The following is a 22311-nucleotide window of genomic DNA, read 5'->3' as shown; positions in this document are numbered from 1 at the left end:
CCACCCAGCCTTCATTTCACAGGCCAGGTATGGAATGGCATACATCTCCTTCTTAAAGGTGAAGCGTGTCAGTGATACCCCTGTTAATGAACCATCTTGGTATCGTTTGCAATGATACTGCCCAATTCCCTCTGGATTTCTGTCAAGAAATGACAAGCTTACAGACTTAGACTTGTGTTTATTTGTCAATTTTAGTTTCAGATATATCTTGGTATGTAGGAACCAGTTTTGAAGATTTATGTAAGGTTCCTTTTGCCATAGTGAATCATTTTAGCAATGAGTTTAGCAAGTTACAAAACGCAAAAAAAAAAAAAAAAAAAAAAAAAAAAAAAAAAAAAAAAAAAAACAAAAAAAAACATACATACATACATACTTAACTTTTTACACTCCCTGTATATATAATTGAGGTAAGAACTTAAATTAATGGAGGCCATTTCTGCATCCTTTCTACCAAGATAAGTATTTGAAGTTGATAATTGTTTTTTTTTTTTTTTTTTTTTTTTTTTTTTTTGACACTCCCATGTTGAGGAGGTTAGACCTTGAATTAATGGATGACTTTTCTGCATCCCTAATATTATTCTGTAACTTTGGCTTTGGTGTGGGTGTCAGATGTCCTTGAAGTTACACCATTATAAAGATCTTTATCACATGGGTGTATTGTATATTTACTGTGTGTGGGTCTGTTACAAATATGAACTTAAATAAACTCTTATCTCCTTACATGTGCCTATAGTAAGTCATTTAATTTTTTTTTTTTTAATTTTAGACAACAGAAAGAATGCCTATGTCTTATTTAGAAAAAAATTTGGAAAATGCTGTAATAACCACTGAAGTCATTTGAGTTCTTTAGCAGAATAGGCAAATTTTTTAAATTCCAGATTTTTTGTTGGAATTTATACTACATCCTGTCTGTGCATTTGCCCACTTTTCTGTCTAACTCAAAAAGTGCGAGGGTTTGTTGACTAACATCCATTGCAGTAAAGCTTCAAACGTTTACTACAAACCCATTAGAAAACCCGATTTAGAGGCCATCATCTGAACGTCATTCAACACCTTGTTAGCTAGAAACACCTGTCTTGTTCAAAGTTATAAAAAAGTCTGCCGAGTTATCAACTTTGGTATATAGTAAAGCCACTGATTGATGCTTCACTGTTATGTAAACCTAATTAGTACCATTACTTCCCTATAGGTAAACATCTTTGCATAAGAGGACCACAACCTCTCTCATCATGCTCCTGCTTGTGTATAAAATGTTTGCCACCTGGTTGATTTAAAGGAAACTGGATGAAGTAAATGAGAAATTTGGGTATTTTTACTCTCAGTTGTTTTATTCTTGAGGATTCTGAGATGGAGGTTGTGAATTTTGAATTGAAGATGCTAGGAGGATTGGTAAAACTGTATGGGTTTTTACGAAGATGAAGGAGAAATCAGTTCTACTGGATCTTACATTGAAAAGGAAATCACACTGTTTCAATGTAAGATCCAGTATTAGATTTATTCTTCATTATCTTAGTAAAATTAATATAACTGGATAAATCAAAACTTTCGCTTTGATATATTGATTTTGGTGAAGTTATTTATTAAACATTGTATGCAGAGGTTAATACACATCAGATGAAATCAGGGGCAGCATTTACAACCTTCCTCTTTCACCTGCCAAATGAGCCTGTCTTACCTGTCAGGTGTAATAGAAAGGTTGAGACAGGAACACTTCATTATAGAGTATCAGACTCAGAATGGAAGTGGTTTACTCTCTAGTGTAAGAGAGAGAGAGAGAGAGAGAAAAGGGGGATAAATATATGTTCTAGTAATTTTGTCAATGAAAAAAGCCCCTTTTCGCAGGATATTCAGGGGATGCCGTCTCTGGTGATTTTACTTCAAACTAAAATCATAAAAAACACAAAATATATAATTAAGCCATAACTGAACTTGATCTTGTAGAGAGAAGCTCTTTTTATAAATTTTACCAGTTAAATGTTTTTCTTATGTAAGTTTTTTTGGGGGTTGAAGTAAAGGAAATACCACACTTTGAAAACATTCCATTTTATAATTGAATTATGCTATGGTATCAAAATAATTGGAAGCCATTAGCAAACCAGTTTCATATTTATTTAAGTAATTTCTCAATGTTCAGTTACTAGTAGATATTGAATTTCACTTGCATTACGAATTTGTGAAGATTTCGCACTTGGAACTGCAATCACCACAGCATTTTTAAAGAGCGGTTAATTTATCCTGATTAGTCAAAAATTTTATGATATGGTCAGAAAGTCAATGTAGTTGTAACTGTATGGGGTAATGCAGTCAACTTCCCCTTATTAGAACAGTGCACAGCTGTAGAATGTGCACATCTTTTCCACTTTGCTGAATAAATAAATGATTGGGATCCTTTGTGTAGACCTGGTCATCTGGCCAGAGAGTAAGGGGTCAGAGTTTGGACAATTCCCAGTCAAAATTAACCATCTGTGACAACCTAACAACCTCGGAACTTAAAAATTCTCCATAAAACTGAATTCTTGTAGGACATATGGCGAACCCCCACATAATCCACAGAGTATGCATAATGCAAGCACACCATTGCATAAACACAGATTGGCCTTGTTTGAGTCATTTGGCTGAACTTGAAAGTTATTGTTTAGAAAGGCAAGACACCCCAGGGTCTGACACACTGCAGATGGAGAGCACATGGACCAGATGAAGTTGCATTCACACGCTGGACCAACTTAGGCCAAAAAATCATTTGATGAAGTTATATGAATTAAATAATGTATTTGGCTTTTTTTTTGTGATGATATGTACAGGGAACTTGCTTGAGGTTTGCAAAAACCCATGTCAATCATTATGCTCATCTGTAAGTTTCTGATCATTTTGGTGAATTTTCGGTCTCAATTTATCTTGAGTGAATTAGGCAATTTATTTTTAAAGAACATTTTATTCTTTGGAGCATTCAAAGGGAAAATGTAGATTAGTCCTTATAAAGGTTTCTTGAAAACAGTGAATTTGATATACAAGACATGATATTGAAAAAGAGACAAGTGGAATAAAAAAAAAAGATGTAAAAGAAGTTAGCTGGAAAGTTATATTTGAGCCTGGCTTTTGTGATTTTTCTACAGTTTTGTAAGTTGTAACATTTCCCAACGTTTAAGTGAGACTCCGTTCACATGAAAAATATATTTTCTAAAAATCTATCTTCTATTTGCAGTATCTTGTGATCATGGTCTGTGCCCTGAATACCCCGCGGCGTAATTACTGGCAGTTACTTCCAAAGCTGTAATTAATTCTCGGCTGTGCTCGGAGTGATCACAAGATACCGCGAATAGAAAATAGATTTTTAAAAAATAGATTTTTCATGTGAACGAAGCCTGAATTAACCCTGTGAACAGTGTTTATGTGTGCCGACTTCCTCGACACCAGATCTACACAACTTTGTCTAGACTTCAAGTGGCGTTAGTAGCAAAGTGGTTGAAATTGTTGTAGTGGCTTTTCTGGGGTGTCAGGCTCCACAACCGGATAGTCTTCAAGAGAATTGAGGGGGAAAAAGATACCCTTTGTGAACATCGGTGCTTTGTATTGTTTTAGTAATAAAACTCTCTGAATGAATTAAGGTGGATAAATTCAAGGCTCTGGCAAATTGAAGTTTTTTTTTGTTCATGTAATGAAAGAAATGATTCAAAGCCTGTTGCCAGAGATTTCAGAAGGGGGGGTTCTTTTACAGAAAAAAGTGGACTTTTCCATGCTTAGGTTAGTGTCCCATTAGTTCACCTAATTTGAGAAATGGCATTGACCCTTAATCAAGTTTTGATACAGAGTGGACTTTTACCAGCCAAAAAAAAAAAAAAAAAGATTCTTTAATCCTCCTGAATGCTCTTGCCTATGACCTTTGTTTGTACAGTAGCCAACATCAAATGGAACAGGTACTTATAAATATATTAGTGAAATCAATATTTTTTGGTTATATCAAGATCTAATACAACCAAGGTTAGTGAAAATTTCCATGCCTACATCCATATGCAGTCGTGAGAGAGATTGGTAATTTTAATGCCCATTTCTCACACCTGTCTTGACCATTCAATGGGGACAAAGGTTTTGGGGTCACTTTCAATGTCCCTGAATGGTTGACCCTTCTAGGACCTGCTGTTACGGGATCCCTTACACTGGGTTATAGATGTGGTCACTGCGTATTGGAGAAAACACCTGTTACTAGTTGTAATAACTTTCAACTTCTGCGGGCCAGTGTGGCAACATAAAGAAATTAATTTTAGCCTATGATCTGGGCTGGCTAGTGCTTACTTGATAAGTTTTTGAGATTATAATTCAGTAGAATATTTAAATGTGAAATTTATACTTTATGTATGACCTCTTGGTTTTGAGTATTGTGGGAACATTTTTATTTTCTTTTGTCTGTAATGCAATTAGATTGGTTAATATTTATATCTGTCAGGAAATCTTCTTAGATTTTCTGGTACACAGGCAAGTATTGAAACTGTCTATATTGGTTTCTAAGGCTTGCATATTAGTGTATTCTTTAACGTTGCACATTTGACAGGTTTGCTGTCTAGCACACAACTACTCCAACTTAACTTCATGCTTTTTTAAAATTATTGAAACCAGAGTGATGTTTTATTTGATAAATGTTGTGCATTTGTGGCTAATATTGAAAAATCTAAATACGTACTGCTTCTTGCACATCATGCAACTGTGCTTACGTTAAAACAAAGTCAGAAGCAGTGTGTCTCGAATCTAATGCATAACTTCCTCTCCAATCCATTTTCATTAAGTTTTAGTGCAGAGGTGGATGTGGGTGAAGCGATATTTAACAGGGGTAATACATCAAAAAAATAGTCCGCAGATCGACACAGTTTGACCTTAATAACAGGGTAACCAGCAGCATTCAACATGTGCACATGTTTGAAACATTTTAATGGGCATTTGGGATAAAGCATTTAGTCTGCAGCCGGTTGCCTTTTGATTGGTTAGGTACCACCCTAACCTTGCGACAAAACCACAGGAGCTGATTTCATTGATAATATTCATATAGAAATTTGTGATGTTTGAAACATTTTTATGTGGGATATGTAATTCATGTTATGGCTGTGACAATAATGAGCAGCATCTGTTTTTGAATGAAAGTTTTTTAGAGTACTGTAAACTAAGAAGTCTGAAATCTTACATAACTGTATGCCCTTGCATGGAGAATAGTACACTTCAAAAAGAAAAAAAATTAAGATGAATGAATATGTTTGATGTACTGAGATCTCTCCCTTCTTTTCAGTGCCATTTCTAGTTTCTCTCTTTGGTTAGAAATGAGAAAAAAAAATCCCTCAGTGTTCATGTTCCCTCTATGGTATTCCTGTAATCATTGTCTGGTGCTCTATTACAGCGGAAGAAGTGTAAATTTGAAGAACTGACACTTATTTTTTCTCTTTAAAAAGATCGACCTGATGATAATAAAAACATTGCAGGAAGGAGCTTGAGGAATCATGGCTGCACCTCTATGGCATGTTCAAGATGCAACATGCTTGGGCCGAAAATGGTTTTAACTGTTGTTAACACCAATGAAAAAAAAATTGATAAATGATTTTATATAGATAAATGTATATAGATAAATGCAAAGGTGAAAACATAAAATAATACTGGATGAGAGACTCAACTCAATAATATTAGCAATTTGGACAAAGAGAATACATTGCTTAGTCGTAACAAATTAGCATTCACGTAGCTCAAATTGTTCATGGGTGCAGTGCAGGGCCAAGTTTGAAGGGTATTTCCCCCCTACTTATTGTTTTTTGAAGGGGGTGGTGTGGAGATAACCGCAGAAAACACCTGTTAACACCATTACAACTTGTTACAGCAGTCTATGTAAAATTGCAGGATACACATGACCGTCAGGGTCGATCCAAATGTCATGCCAGAGACTTCTTGTTGACGGGTATTTAATGATAGTTCTAAAAGTAATAAAAAACTGGAGAAAATACTGGAGAAAATGGCTGACTGTAATAGATTCAGTTGAAAAAAATGTACACAGAACAGAGGAAAAAATGTCCTGAATGATGTAAAAGTTTTTTGTTGAAGATTGTCATAAAGATTGAGAAATTGAAAGTTAGTACAAGTAATAGAGTATAATTGTCATGCTTTTTTTGCAAATATTTGTGGGGAATGCACAGGAAGCTAAAATTGCAAGTTTGCATGCTTTTGGTCACATTGGCACTTGCATGCACATGCAAAAAAGTTAGTATGTTTATTTGCATGCACTTGAATATCCTCTAGGCCATGCACACACATACACACTCACATGGAACAACACAATTATACACACAATTTATTTCAAAGAAAAAAAGGTATTTTTTCTCTCTATTTGGTCGACTGCCAAACGTGTCTATGCATAAGTATTTCTGATCAAGATGGTGTCCCCAACAAAACTGACCTTTCTTCTCGACTTCTTAAGTTACGAGTTGACCATTGGGATGGGATGACTGGTGGGCTCACACAATAGGCATCTGGTGTTGCAAATTTTACTCTTTCAAGACAATGATGTTGGGGAAAAGCATTGGGGCAAAAGGGAATCGTGGCTCTTAAAATTGCTTGTAGTATCAACTGTCTTTATCTAGTTTTTTTTTTAACAAAAGCTCAAAAAGAATGTATCTTAGCAAAAAAGGATAGTTTTTAAGTGTAATTTGTTGAGTAGCTACTAATTTAGCAATATTTATCACTATTCAAATTATATAGCAAGTAACAAGTTACAGAATTGTCGACACTATGAGTTTCAGATATTATTTGAAACTGCGCCCCCCATTATCAGCCATTGATAGAAGTTACGTGGAGTTGGTTGTACGTAATATCTGACTTGAAGGGGCAGTTCAGAATGAGTTATGTCAATCTAGCTAATGTACTCTAACTCCATGGGGACTCTCACTGAATGCAATCAGGTTAACAGACTAACATGCCTCCTTGTGTTGATTAGAATACAGAAAAACTGGAGAATATACCCGGTACGAATATGCTGGTAAGACGATGAGGCGTGTTAACTAGTCTGTCATTGCATTCAGTGAGAGTCCCCGAGGAGTAAGGGCCCCTTTACACTGGACGGCGTCCTTTCTGCGTCCAGCAGTATGGTCCCATTTGAGAGTTAAAAAATAATAATAATTTACGTGCCGACAACTGGCCGATCATTGAGCATTCATTCTGATACAAAATCAATGCTCGTGTCTCCTTATTGAGACCGCAGCGATGCCAAATTTCATGGTCGCAGAAAGGACGCAGAGGACGCCGTCCAGTGTAAAGGGGGTATAAGTGGACACTAGCTAGGTCAACATGGCTCATCCTGAACAGTCCCTTAAGGTGCTGCCAGATGAAACACATTCTACAACACATGGCCATTGACTGCAATATGTACATAATGATAAAAATTGAAGTGTTTCTGATGAGAATTGTTTAACATTATTTTCAATTTATAAAGCATAGCGCTTCAACCTTTCATCAAGAGATCTTGATCATATAACTGACTGTTGAATGAAAACCCTATTTCAATGTATTATGCTCATACATGCCTTTGTTAAAAGTTAACTTCTTTGGAAAATGTATAGCTGTTTTTTCTAATTGCTTTGTCATTATAGTGCTTTAAAAGTTGATTGCTGATTGAGTCTCAGGTTCTGGCCTCATTTCAGTAGCTTAGAACAGCAGTGATGTTTTCTGTAACCATCTTTGACAGGTTTATAACCTCCAGAGGTTTTAGCGAATATCAGAGGTTATACGCAATAAGGTTTACTTTTCGTTTTATGGCTCCTTTTTTGCCTGCAACAGGTGCTTTTAGAAGCTATGGTGATTGGATAGAAGTGTTTATCTGAGAAGTACAGAAAATGTATACAGATTTAAAGAATAGACCAAAGGAATTGAATTGAACACATTATATACATCTTTTGAAAAAAAAATTAGCATAATTTAGAAACAAATTGTGATGTGATCTTTACCATTCATCAAAACAATTAACAAGAGGTGAAAACCGGATAAACAATAGAAACTAATACAATGTAGTCAAAGACAGAAACCAGTATGTGATGTCAAAACTTGTAACTTAACAGTTGGGTAAACTCTGACAATAGTCACATCTGGATGATATAAAAAGGTCAACTGTCATTCCTATTGTGTTATGACATAAAACTTATTTTCTCCAAAAATTCCTTTTGATACATACCATTATAATAATACTGTGGGATGCTACAGGCTTCATTCAAAAGAGAAATTATGAGACACAACAGCAATGGATTAACTACAATTATTGAAGAGATTATCTTTTCATTTCTGGTAGTTTTTAGGCAGGAGAAAAATATCATCTCACACTGTGTTTGAGAGGTTTATGGAAATGGTATTGGCAGGCTGATGGTATAGAAACCTGAGTCCTTTGACCTCTGAAACACAGGGTGCAATATCTGGATGTTGTAGGGTTATTGTTTCAAGGCAGAAAACGTTCGTTTGTCTGAAATCTTTATGACAACCTTCCATATGGTGGAACTCTGGGACCATAAAACACAAGTATTTGCAGAGCCATTATTTTGGCATAACCTTTTCTTTGGTGATTATATACAAGATGTGAACTGTCAGATCCACAGCTCATGATTGCTAATATGTATTTATATTAATTTGTATAAGGCATTTGGAAGGCAAGGAATTTAAAATGGAGTATAGATATGTTAGAGAATAGAGTAAATATCAGCTCTTCAAGAATGTTAATGTGTTCTCAGAGAAAAAAATGTCTACCAATTGAAAGGCAGTCTCTCTCTCTCTCTCTCATATTTCTTTTGTGTCTTACTCAAAATTATAGATTTTAGTTTTCTTGCTCTTCAGAATGCTTAGAGTCATCCTTGTTGCCTGGATTTGAGTTAAGATGTTACGCAAACTTTTAAGTGTCTATTTAAATACTTGCATATAGATTTGGTCACCTTTGTTTGTGTTTGACTGATTTATTATCTGTTAATCTTGGCTTCCAGTTTGATATTTGCTCTCAATTGCCCTTGATTACAAGTTTGGCATTTATGATGTCATAAAGATTACTACTAGGTCTGTATTTGCTGTCATATTCAAAGATGCTGTAACCTGTTCAGGTCAAGCCCCAGTATAAATTTTAGAGGACTGCCTCTCACAAAGCAAAATTTTTCAAGCTATCTCTGAGAGTTTTTGCTCTGACCCACGTCCTTGAGCACTCATTCATCCACCGTTGCCTAAAAAGTAATTAATTAATTTTGTTTGACTTTAATGGACAATTACTGTGGGGGACTAATCCTCACAACACAATATTCTGAAAGCTATAACTGAGAGTTTTTGTGGCCATTACCCATGAACGGCAATTAAAACCTAACGTAGACCATGTTCTACAAAATGTTTTCCAAAACAAGCAGGTCTGTTGTTTATATTGGTGTTGACAGAAGAGCTACATCTGTCTGCCTTATTATTTACAAAATAATCCAATAGATTTTAGTCTATGCATCTTGATTAGTCTGCACATTTTCCAGCTTTGGTGTATAAATTTGGTGATAAATATCAAGATTTATTTGTTGAAACTGGCCTTCATATTTGTCTTTCATTAAGATCAGAATAAATAGACTGGAGGTATTTGTCTGAAACTCAAGTAAATAAATAATATGTATTTTTAGAATTTGTCTATTTATCTTAATGGGATTTTTTGTGCCAAGATCAGGTTTATTTGGTCCGTATCTAGGGTCCTTATCGTAGGCACATGGTCAGAGCATTTTGCAATTTGTTCTTCAAGGCAACCAGCAGTTTCCAGAAGCTCTGGTAATGAGGTTATATAGTTGGGGTATGGTGTACACATTAAGGCAAAAGATGAAAAGTTTTTTTCAACATTTGGAAAATTGGAAATAAAAATTGCATGTAACTTTATTGGGGACATGCCATCATGTAACAGAATCCTACAGGTGCACACACTTTAAACTAAGCTGAAGTTATAAGTGTGAATATGCCAATTTCAGATTGTTTTAATTTACAAGTTCATGTAGAAATATTGTGCAATGCAATGTCTTGAAAGGTTAAAGAAAATGATAATGATATAATCAAAAAGAAAACTACCTTTCATTGCCTTAATAATTTTACTCATGAACGTTTCACTAAGTCTAGAGAAAAGGGTCATTCCATATCCCCCTATGCCATAAGCTATAAACTAAAAATATGTGAGATACATAGATACAGTAAACATGACTGTGGCATAAATCACTGTATCAGATAAGGACAGAATGATAATGATACTGTTCAGACCAAATAAAGGTCATATAGGCAGGAATCCTGAGTATTTAATTAGAAATAGATAACTGGACCTGCATGTACCTGGAACTGCTTGTACTTGCAAAGGTTGGTCATGTTAACCAGTAGCTTTATGCCTATACTAGTATGTGTATGTGTTTGTGTGTGGCAGGAAAAGTAGTAAACAGTCTGAGGAATTCCAGTAAATCCTTCCATGTTGTCAGCAGTGTTCCTAGGTAGATTTGTAGCCTGGAAAAGCTCCAAAAATCACACTGAGAGCAGAAAAATATTTTCACTGATCTTTTAGATCTATTTAGATTGTGGAACTTCTCACTGCACCAAGGTCACCAACTTGAAAGGGGATTTTTTTGTTTTCATATTTAGTTGATTTATAAGGAAGGACATTCCAGTGTATTTACAAATTAAGTTAAAAATGGGGGCGTCTTTTTTTTTCAAACTTAAAACTTTTGTTTTTTATCCATTTACTGTTTTAGCTCATGTCAAACTGTTTCAGACTTTATTGTCTTATGACTTTCAGTAGGTAATATGAACACAGTTATAGAAGAAAATGAAAAAAAAATATTTTTCTGAAGATAATTTTAATAGGTCCAGATCTAAAACTGTATTGGTACTGAGACTCGATTGTCACTGTTTGTTATAATTTTGAAGAATCTGGTAAGCCAAATGTTTGAAATAGGACTTCTACCACTGGGACTTTGTTTTGAAATATTGATTACTTTGATTACTTATGGGTGAAATAATTTTGAGAATGTTTATAAACCTGTCTGATGGAGGTCCATGGGAAAATTGGGAAAATTTGTGACTTCTTCGTTTCATCTAAGACCCACATGGATCCTATATTTCATGTATATGCCATATGAGACAAAATGTTATGAAAATTAAAATAAAACTTTGGGTGTTCCAGAATGTTGCACAAATGCTCGGGGACTGCTCAACCTACATAACTCACATTAGCTGACTGACAACATGTTTTAATACCAACTTTATATCGATACTGATTGCAAAGTGTCAATGATGGTCTGTCAAGTGTGTATAGAAATATATTTTAACAAATTTTGGTGCCTCCAATAGAAAATCCTACTAAAGTTTTCAAGAGACATGCGCTTCTACAAGTGGTTTGAGAGCATTCGGCTTGAAACACAATTAGTTACAATCTTGCAAACTTAAGAGTCCCAGTGGTATTTTTTATAGTGACTTCACACTGCACAATCAAGCTGGTCCCAATATTGGGACTGGTTCATCAGCCTTTTGTGGTGCATACAGTAAAAGCACAGTGGATTACATTACCTCATGCAGCAAACTCCAGAATTAAGGTGAACACTTGGTATCCCTTAAAAGAAGACTTAAAGAAGGATAGTTTTATCTTTCTTGGTTTTCAGATGAGCTGGCAACCAATTGATATTTATCAAATTAAGGCCATGTTTAGAACCAACATTAAGAAACAAGTTTTTTACATTTAGATCTGAAAATAGCACTTGGATTGCAATTCTCCCATCTCAGTATTGGTGGAAGCCATTTTTATGCATTCTACACTTTCTCATGGCACTGATGGCTGGACTCAAGGGTTTTATTGGAGTGGGTGTATTTAAGTGACTACTTCCTCCTGAAAATTAAGTTGAATATTTCAAGTCCTCCAAACATCCACAGTCAAGCAATAAACTTTGAGTAATCATTTACAAATTACTGGCAAAATGCATTCTCTGAAACAGGTCTTGGTGGCTTTTTGGATTCTTTTCCTGTAATGCTTGTTTTTGAACTTATTCACTGATTTGAAAAAAATGATCATAATTCAAATTTCAAGTCACATCTTTCTGTTAGGATCCTCAATTTTTTTTCATTTTGTAATAACATTTTTGGAGAAGGCTCAATGATAGACGCCAAAAAAGTCCCCTACACTTACTAGTGTGAACACGCCTCAAGTGCTAGCATGAACTCGCCTGTAGTAATTTGGAGCAGTTGTGGGCTGGGCAGCCAATTCAAATATCTGGTACAAATCACAGAAATACAAAGGGTCATTTATGAGCCATTACTTCATCTTTATTATGGCAACTTGCACATGCAGGTCATTTGGCAAGTCCCCGTTGCTACCACAATGTGAACTGCATGGACAAAAAACACCTACAGAACACTGAGAATGACAAATTCAACACATTTGCCCAATATTTTGTATGTAAATGGCTTTTAAGTTGTGAAGAAAGAAATATGTTGATGTTCTAAAATATCAGTTTTCTCATAAAGAGCCTCTGGTTCATTGCTGCTGCCGTCTGGAAAACTGTTTGTTTTAACAAAAATGCAAAAATTATACAGAACGTTGTTTTAACAAAAATGCAAAAATTATACAGAACGTTATATGTGTTTTTATTTTCTTTTTCCCTTAAGCACATCATTTAACCAAAATTGTGGGAGAAACTTAAATAAAAAATATCATGTAGTGTGTAGTTCTACTTATAGAACTAAAACTTTGATCATGAAAAAGAAGAAATTAAAAACACACAAACAAACAAATACTAAACTGCATAAAAATAATGTCCACTAAATATATTTTTTTCATTTCAGGAAAAAGACTTTGAATTCTATGATCAAGATAGCTCAAAAGCAAAAGCCACAGCCAAAAAATTAGTAGACACGTTAAAGGACGATGAGGATTATTTACGCGACCAGGCAGGTTCGGGGGAGGGGCAGGATGATGACGGAGAAGAGGGGAGTGGTTACGGGTCGACCAGTAAAAGACCTGTCACTGTGTCTTATCCAGGTAAGGTGTGGGGGCGTGTGTGTGTGTGTTTGTGTGTGTGTGTGTGTGTGTGTGTGTGTGTGTTTTTGTTTATATGTGTACATGCATGTGTGTGTATGTACACATTGGTGTTTGTGCCTCGGTGTGTGTGTGTGTGTGTGTTTCTATGCATGCATGGGTGAATGTGTGTGTGTGTGTGCATGCAAGTTTGTGTGTGTGCACAATTCTCAAAGTAAAAGATTATAGTATGTTTGTGTATATATGTGTTTTAATGAGAGAGAGAGAGAGAGAGAGAAAGAGAGAGAGAGAGAGAGAGAGAATCTGTGCATATGTGAAATTTTTATATGTGCTTGTGTGCATGTGTTGAGGTAGGTTACAATCATGTTTGATGCATACATATTCCTGTGTAACTGTTTTTCCAGTGATGCATGTGTACCCATGTGAAGTACATGGCAGGGCTAGTGAGAGGGAAATGTTACTTTCAATGTGACAGACAGTAAACAAAAATTGAATTTCCCTACAGTCTTTTTCCATCCCTCCCATTTCCTATGAATCATAATATGATAAACTGAAAATCCAAATACACTAGTTCAAATAAAGTCTAAAATGTCAAATGCAATCAAACGTGCTTCAAACTTTGATCTTTTTTTCAATTAAAAGATAAAAAGGAAAAAGTCAAATGGTTTTGGGCTTTGGACAACCCCAGTTGTGTAACAGTTCTTGGTGAAGTGAGCCATTCTGACTGCTGGCTGTAGATTTAAGTATCTCTGGCTCCTTTTAGATTGTGGAGCTTTTCTGGCATCCAGATGGCATATGTAATCCCAAGTGGATTGTCTTGTCTGCCACACTTAATGCCCTTGTGAAAAAGGAGGTATTTGTCTGCGGAGTCCCAAATTTTCACTCTGTTTTTATGTACAGACACAGATGTGTCTGTACATATTGCCATCACCTGCGTCTGTCGTCGCCGTCGTCGCCGATGCCGATGCCGATGCCGATGCCGTGCACTTTCCTTGTAAACACGATAAGTGGAACACAGTTTTATTTTTTGCTTTTATATTTACAGAGCTGATGAATATTCATAAAACGCAGGTCAAGTTCGAAAATCAGCATGATCGGGCCATTATAGTAGAAGTTATGCTGTTTTTTCACTTTTCAGCATATATGCAACCCTGTAAACACATTTTAAGGAAAACCGTTAGGCCAATTGTCATTAAACTCACAGGAGTGGTCAATCTTACTAAAACGCAGGTTGAGTTCGAAAATCAGCATAATCGGGCCATTATTTTAGAAGTTATGCTGTTTTTTCACATTTCCTCAGATTCAGTTGTTAGGCATGTTAACAGTCTTATTATTTAACTAATAAGATACATAAAAGTGTTTGTTTGACATTTCCTGCATCTTTACAACATTGTTAGTTGATTATGTAAAAATGATGGTAAACTTGTTATCGTGTATTGTGTAATAAAGTGTCAAAAATGGAAATAAACTCATATCATTGCAGTTTGTCAGATTCAATCATCCACTATGTTCAGAATCTCAGAATGGAGGAAATTGGACATTTAACACTGTTCTATTGATACTTTTCCCATCTCATCAATTTTCTTAGTTGATCATATAAAAATGGCAGTAAACTGTTAATTTTGTTTTGTGTAAAAAATTGTTAAAAATGGGAAAAAACCCATTTCAGAACAGTGCTGTCTTGTTTCACATTTCTACAGATTCAATTCTTAGGCATGTTAACAGTCTCATTATTGAACTAATAAGATACGTAAAAGTGTTTGTTTGACATTTCCTTCATCTTTACAACATTGTTAGTTGATTATGTAAAAATGATGGTAAACTTGTTATCGTGTATTGTGTAATAAAGTTTCAAAAATGGAAATAAACTCATATCATTGCAGTTTGTCAGATTCAATCATTCACTATGTTCAGAATCTCAGAATGGAAGAAATTGGACATTTAACACTGTTCTATTGATATTTTTCACATCTCATCAATTTTCTTAGTTGATCATATAAAAAATGGCAGTATCCTATTAATTTTGTTTTATGTTAAAAAAGTGTTAAAAATGGAAATAAACCCATTTCAGAACAGTGCAGTCTTGTTTACATTTTGGCATTTTTAAGGTGTGACTTTGAAGTTCCATCGACCTAAAAACCTTTGTTAGTCACGTTTTCTGTTTGTCCATGATACTAATATTTTATTATTAAAAATTGATGGTCATTATGCTGTTAAACATTATGTAATATTGCATCAAAATTTGAAAAAAACCTATTTTGGGCACTGCTCCCATGATGACCATTTAAGAAAAACCATGTCACTTACTGTTCTCAAACAGTACAGTTAATATGTACAGATGTGTCTGTACATATTGCCATCACCTGCGTCTGTCATCGCCGTCGTTGCCATCACTGTCGCTGTCGCCAGCGCCGTGCACTTTCATTGTAAACACGATAAGTGGAAGAAAGTTTTACTTTTTGGCTGTATATTTACAGAGCTGATGAATATTCATAAAATGCAGGTCAAGTTCGAAAATCAGCATGATCGGGCCATTATAGTAGAAGTTATGCTGTTTTTTTACTTTTCAGCATATATGCAACACTGTAAACACATTTCAAGGAAAACTGATAGGCTTTTTGTCATGAAACTCACAGGAGTAATCTATCTTACTATAACGCAGGTCAAGTTCGAAAATCGGCAGGATCGGGCCTCTATTTTAGTAGTTATGCTTTTTTTTTTTCACTTTTCAGCATATATGCAACACTGTTAACACAATATAAGAAAAACTGATAGGCCAATTGTCATTAAACTTACAGGAGTGGTCATTCCTGCTAAAACGCAGGTTGAGTTCAAAAATCAGCATAATCGGGCCATTATTTTAAAGAAATGCAGTTTTTTTCACATTTCCTCAGATTCAATTCTGAGGCATGTAAACAGTTTCATTATTGAACTAATAAGATACGTAAAAGTGTTTGTTTGGCATTTCCTGCATCTTTACAACATTATTAGTTGATTATGTAAAAATGATGGTAAACTTGTTATCGTGTATTGTGTAATAAAGTTTCAAAAATGGAAATAAACCCATATCATTGCAGTTTGTCAGATTCAATCATTCACTATGTTCAGAATCTCAGAATGGAAGAAATTGGACATTTAACACTGCTCTGTTGATATTTTTCCCATCTCATCAATTTTCTTAGTTGATCATATAAAAACGGCAGAAAACTGTTAATTTTGTTTTATGTTAAAAATTGTTAAAAATGGAAAAAAAAAACATTTCAGAACAGTGCTGTCTCGTTTACATTTTGGCATTTTCAAGATGTGACTTTGAAGTTCCATGGGCCTGAAGACCTTTGCTAGTCACATTTTCTGAATATCCATAAAACTAATATTTTATTATTAAAATTGATGGTCATTATGCTGTTAAACATTATGTAATATTGCATCAAAATTTGAAAAAAAAACTATTTTGGGCACTGCTCCCATGATGACCATTTAAGAAAAACCATGTCATTTACTGTTCTCAAACTTACAGGAAAGAAACATGGGACTAAAATACAGCTTCAGTAGGAAATACAGTCTGTTTGGTAATTCTTACTGCCAGTTAAACATTTTTTTTGTGAAATTTTAATTGTTCACATATTGGCATTTTCAAGGTGTGACTTTGAAGTTCCACGGGCTTGAAGACCCATGCTAGTCACATTTTCTGAAAATCCATGATACGTATATTTTATTATTAAAAATTGACGGTCATTATGCTGTTAACCATTATGTAATATGGCATCAGAATAGAAGAAAACACAATTTTGGGTGCTGCTGCCATGATGACCATTATGGGAAAACCATGTTATTTATGATTGCCAAACTTTCAAAAAAGAAATACAGGACTAAAATGCAGCCTGAGTTGGAAAAGCAGTCGAACTGATTTTAATTACATTGGTATTACCTGTTGAGGATAATTAAAATTTGATGTTGAATTTGCAGTTTAACATAATGTATTTTTGCATCAGAATTGACAGTAGCCTATTTTGTGCATAGTTATTTCCTGTTTTTTGTCTGTACATTTGACAGCTTTGCTGCCTTGTTAAAATTACCAGCAAACACCTCTTCTGTACCAAGATGTACTTGGGATTTCCCCGTTCAGTCTGTATAATGGCTGTTTGTGTACGTTTTATGACATAGAAGTAATCTTTGGTAGTCTGGAAGTTGTGGTGGATGTCTTAGACTACATCTTACTGAAAGATGGCTATAAATGTCAATATTTCAAACTTTGTGACTCTTACTCCAACTTTAATAGGTATGAATTCACTTCAAAAGATACATGATGAATTGCCATATTCTTTTTCATGGGATTTGAAAGTCTGAAAGAAGTTTAATGGAAAAGAATAGATTATGTTTTGAGATTGGTTATTGTAGAATAGCCCTTTGAAGACATCCAGGATTGGATTACGAAGGGCACAGGTTTGACACATAATGTCACAAGAATATTATAAACATTACTTCACACTTGAAATAATAGCACTTGTTTGTTGTAAGGCCAAAGCTTTTAAAAAAGTCCTAAATGTCTTCATAAAATAGTCCCAAATGTCGTCACTAAATAGGGTGCATTCCCAGAGATTTAGATTGATCCAGAGTTTTAGATTTAGATCAACTTAACTCCCTGGGTGTTCACGCTAAATTGCAGTCAGCCGAGCGCACACCATAGTTAATTACACCCTTTCAGCTTTTAGTAGGCAGGACAGACACTTGAGCCGGCTAAGCTTACAGTAATCTAGTGAGACTCCTCACAGGGATAGATCAATCTAAAATCTATGGGAATGGGGTCATAGACCCAATGTCTTCAGGTCCCATGGTACATATTATTATTATAACATGGTACAGTGATAAACATCAGCCTATCAATTTCATTCAATTCATCTCGCATCTGAACAATCAGGACAGTTGTATCTCTATAGTACGTCTGCTCGTATCTCCATGACTTGTCTGCTCCATCTGTCACTGGTGACAACAAGGGTGACACAGGTGACAAGAAATAAAATGGAACACTGCATAGAACATAGCAAACTCTGTGGTACATCTGGAAGTGATATGGACCAAATTATGTCCAACAGACTGTATCTGTCTGACTATGTAGAGATGAATCCTGATTAAAGGGAAAAAAGAAACATTTGAAATAAATTCTGCCGTACCCCTCTCCCCCCTGCTGAAAACAACTTATCTTTTCCATAAAACTTTTTTGCCACTGCTGTTTACACATATTTACTCCTGGTGAGGTATTTTTAGACAGAGTTATCATCTTTCTCCTATTTTTTTCTCTCTGGAAATTTAAAGAAGCAAAAGAGTTCTGCAGCAGGGAACATGTATATAGGCTTAAAAAAAACTGAAATGATTGCTTTCAAGATTTTTCTAGTAAATGTTTTATACTTGACAGAAAGATATTCTATATTTATAAAATGGCCATGTCTTCTAATGACAAATAAAACCCAATTACAATATTCCAGTTGTAAATTGTGACAATGGGCAAAAGTCTGTACAAAGTTGAGAAGTTACAGGTCATTACCAACAAACACTATTTTGTTGTTAGACATAGGAAATGGGGTTGTCTCGCAGGGACTTGGAAGTACATTTTTAAGACACTGCCATGCTGTCGTATAATGGGAAATGACTTATTGAAATATTTGAGGAAAACCTCTAGCCTTTTGTCCTGCTAGAGTTTGCGTGTTCCCACAGTGCCTGCTATTGTTTATATGACTCTCGTTACATGTTGTCGTTTCCTGTGGCCTATGTTGGTTCATTGTGAATCGTACTTAAGCTGGCACCATCTTGATTTCAAAACAAAAAAAAAGAAAAAATGTTTTGTGTACCCTTCATCAGGTTCGTCTGCCTTTTTATACCACCAAGCTCCAAACTTACTATGTTTGCCCATATTCTCTCCCTTGTAATATATCTATAAATCTTTTATTTTCTTGGTTAGAATTTTTGCCATTTTTGATTCTTGAAAAAATAGTTTATGAAAACAAAACAAAAAAATCCACTGTTGTTTCTAAGATACCACCCACTTCACTTCACTAATGTTAGTGATTGTGCCCCAGACCACCAGGTTGTGGTTAGGAACAGTTACACTCTGTGGCTAGGATCGCCTTCAGGGCAAACCCAAGGAGCACAGACCAATTTATGGTAAAATGTTGTAAGAGGAAAAAAAGATTGACACCACTATATCATTTTTGCTTTGATAAAACTTCACTCTTTGCAACAAAATCACTTAAATTATCCCCATCCTGGTTTGTTTTTAACTCAGTTTGTGTAAACTTGCCTTTTAACTCGACTGTTCCAGACCGTGGCTTACAAATCACACATGGCTGAGCGGACTGCTGTTTTAGTTTTTGTTAAACAATCAGAAGACATATTTTCAGAAAAGCCATTGTGTTCAGGAGGAATGGTAAGACATATGCTGAACTTCTAATGATGAAGGTTGTGTTAGGGGGCCACATGTTAGACACTTAGCAACTGGGGCCCAGCACCTGAACCAGGTTCTACCAGAGAACTAAGGGACCATTCCCATAACGCTATTATACTAACAGGATCGATCTATCTCTAAGGGGATTCTCGCCAAATTGCATTCAGTTTAAGCATGCTTGAAAGTTGATTACCCCCCCCCCCTCCCCCCAACAGCTTTAGTGGGCGTGACAGACATTTAAGCCTATTGAAATGATGCAAATTAGAGAGAATCCCCCTAGGAGTTAGGTCAGTCTTGTTAGTAGGATAGGTTTATGGGAACCTAGTCTAAGATCGCATTCACAACGAGTTGAGCCAGGCTTTACAAATCCTGGGAACTAAATATGGCGGACGTATATGAAAGAAAAACCGCCTAATCTTTTAATAGTCTCTCCGCCTCTCACACGCCTCCCCATGTGTCGTCCCAAAGGAGCCGAGATTAAATGACTGTCCCCCGCAGGGACGATGTGTGGGGAGGCGTGTGAAGAATCTAAGAACCAAAAGTTTGTCTAAATCTTAAGAATGACATTTTATAGTGAACAAATCAACCTGAAATTAATCAAAAGTAGACCCCTTAAATTAAATATTGCAACCATCTCATGTATTACACCTCTAGTCACTTAATTTAAGTAGACCACTTAAGGTTTAGCCTAAAATGAGAAAGTCCCAAATTCTCTACCTAAAAGTGAAGACCAGCAGTTGAAACCATCCTAGCTATCCCCCTGCCCCCGTATCCATCATATTTGTCACCCTGAGTTAAATGGTAACTAGTCAAAAGCTGGTTTATTGAAACTTTTTTAATGGTGTAGGTATACAAGTATCAATCATACTGATGACATGTATGGACTAGGCCCTTTGATATTTCTATATGTAAAGACTTTTCCAAGCTAAAATAACCCCTGATTTGTTTGGAATTTGGAAATATAAGCCACTCTTGGGATGTTTAGGGCTCTATGACACATTGAAGAAAAATAGATCCCAAATGCAAAAACAAACATAGCATAAATACGAAAATAAACAAGACTGGTAGAATTTCCATGCGGTTGAACGGCAGGATTTTTTCCATCAGCTGCAACTGTAGCATCAGGATAAAAAAAAATCCAGCACGTGGCCTTTAATCTAGATTTTTTTCTTTTCTTTTTTTTTGTTTTGAAGATGTTTAATTAGCTGTTACAGTGAGGTCAGTTTTCAAAAATCCTCAGGATTATGGCTCCTCTATCTACACCAGTAGCTGACATTTTTCTTTATCATGTCACATCTGTCTGGTATTTACACCAGTTGTTTGTAAGCCTTAGACCCCATTCCCATACCTTGAGTGATCTAACAGGATCGATCCATCTCCGGGAGATTTCTAGCTAAATTGCTTTCAGCTTAAGCAGCTTAGATATCTGGTATGCCTACTGAAGCTGCTCAGTGGTAGTTAATTACCCTGTAACATTCTCAGTTGGTCTGCCAGACATCAGAGCTACCAAAAGTTGAAAGCAATTTAGATAGGAAACCCCTTACAGATGGATCGATCCTGTTAGATCGATCTAGGTATGGCTATGGGGTCTTTGCACAACTTTCTAAAGCCAAACATGCTGTAATGCCCATCTCCACTTTTTACAAAATGTCTGATCAGAAAATAGAATGATTACTTCAGTACCGCAAAAAATCCTGCACTTCTTGTCTGTAAACCTCTTTACATTCAATACGATGTGTTAATTTTTAATGGCTCTGGCACTTCATTCTGAGTTTGTTTTTCTGAAGGAGATGGTAAATCAATTGGTGATATGGAGATATTGTCTGTAATTTTTAAAATAAAGGTGGGAAAGAGGACGGGCTGCCCTCTTCACACACGCGCATACACGCACACAAACACACACACACATATTGAAAAAAGGAGTTATGAAGCACCTTGTCTGATTATATCCTACTTTTTCCTTCAACCCTCCTTCTTTCAAAACTATGCCCCTTATCATTTTAGCCTGCTCTTTTTTGGGGGGGATCACCAAAGTCAAGGGGAGAGCTTTACACTGTTCCTCGGCAGAGGTTGCAAACATCAAAAAGCCATCAAAATATTGATAGATGGGCACCGAAAAGTACCCCTACTTGACTTCTGCTGAATATATATATAGCAAGCTGCCAGACAAGCGGCTTAGGCCTAGATTAGCTCTGCAGTTTGTTTTGGAAGGGTACCTGTGAAAAGTGTCGAGGGGTTTAAACAATACAAACAAATGGGCGCTGGAACTTGGGATGTGGCTGTTTATATGGAAGGTCAGGTGGTGTCATTGTTTAGCTGGATCCTTTGGCCCGTCTGGGGTCCATATGTTAGAAAGAAAGGTGTGTGTGTGTGTGTGTGTGTGTGTGTGTGTGTGTGTGTGTGTGTCTGTCTGAGCGCATTTGCACAGAGGCATACAACCCTACATGAACATGTTTGTATATGTGTATGTTTGTGAGTGCAATTTAAGGCAAGTATGCATAAGTACATGTGCTCTGCATGTGTGGTTGAGCTATTACACATCCTATTGGGGCCAAATGCACAAATGATGAATACACCATCCACAAATTTCTAAATAAGAAATCTTAGGTCACTGTAGTTAAAATCAGTAAGTCCAGATAACTTCATTGGATCCTATGTAGTTATGCTAAAAGAAAAGTTCTCTTTGTGTATATACAAAAAATACCTTTGCTTGATGACTATGTGGTGTTGCATCTCTGCTGGCTTGATCAGAACTAACTCTCAGGTGGAATTGTAAGGGTAATTATTGGTCTAAACAGTTGTCACTGCCTCTGACCTCTTTCATGTCCCAGCTAGTGGTAATAGGGTCAGT

The 22311-nt window shown here is 35.7% G+C and overlaps 1 protein-coding gene and 1 long non-coding RNA gene across 20 annotated transcripts in view; one reads left to right on the top strand and one right to left on the bottom strand.

Moving 5' to 3' along the window:
* Window positions 1-22306, bottom strand: part of LOC147759898 (uncharacterized) — a 34521-nt gene extending 12215 nt beyond the window's left edge. Inside the window, exon 1 of one of the 3 annotated variants that reach the window (XR_015331220.1) lies at window positions 22165-22306. This is a non-coding gene — a long non-coding RNA (uncharacterized LOC147759898). The remainder of the gene's footprint in view (window positions 1-22164) is intronic. The other 2 variants (XR_015331219.1, XR_015331218.1) reach the window with 2 other exon arrangements.
* Window positions 1-22311, top strand: part of LOC106167553 (basement membrane-specific heparan sulfate proteoglycan core protein) — a 123032-nt gene that overhangs the window by 10406 nt on the left and 90315 nt on the right. For all 17 annotated transcript variants that reach the window (XM_086996177.1, XM_086996182.1, XM_086996181.1 and 14 more), the window contains exon 2: window positions 12829-13024. In XM_086996177.1, coding sequence (XP_086852303.1) covers window positions 12829-13024 — 196 coding nt within the window. The remainder of the gene's footprint in view (window positions 1-12828; window positions 13025-22311) is intronic.

This window comes from Lingula anatina, chromosome 9 (genome assembly GCF_051362555.1).
Source record: "Lingula anatina isolate TDL-2025a chromosome 9, LinAna3.0, whole genome shotgun sequence".
NCBI classification, from domain to species: domain Eukaryota; kingdom Metazoa; phylum Brachiopoda; class Lingulata; order Lingulida; family Lingulidae; genus Lingula; species Lingula anatina.
The sequence above is the reverse complement of the archived record's forward strand: the minus strand, read 5'-3'. Positions and strand labels throughout refer to the sequence as shown.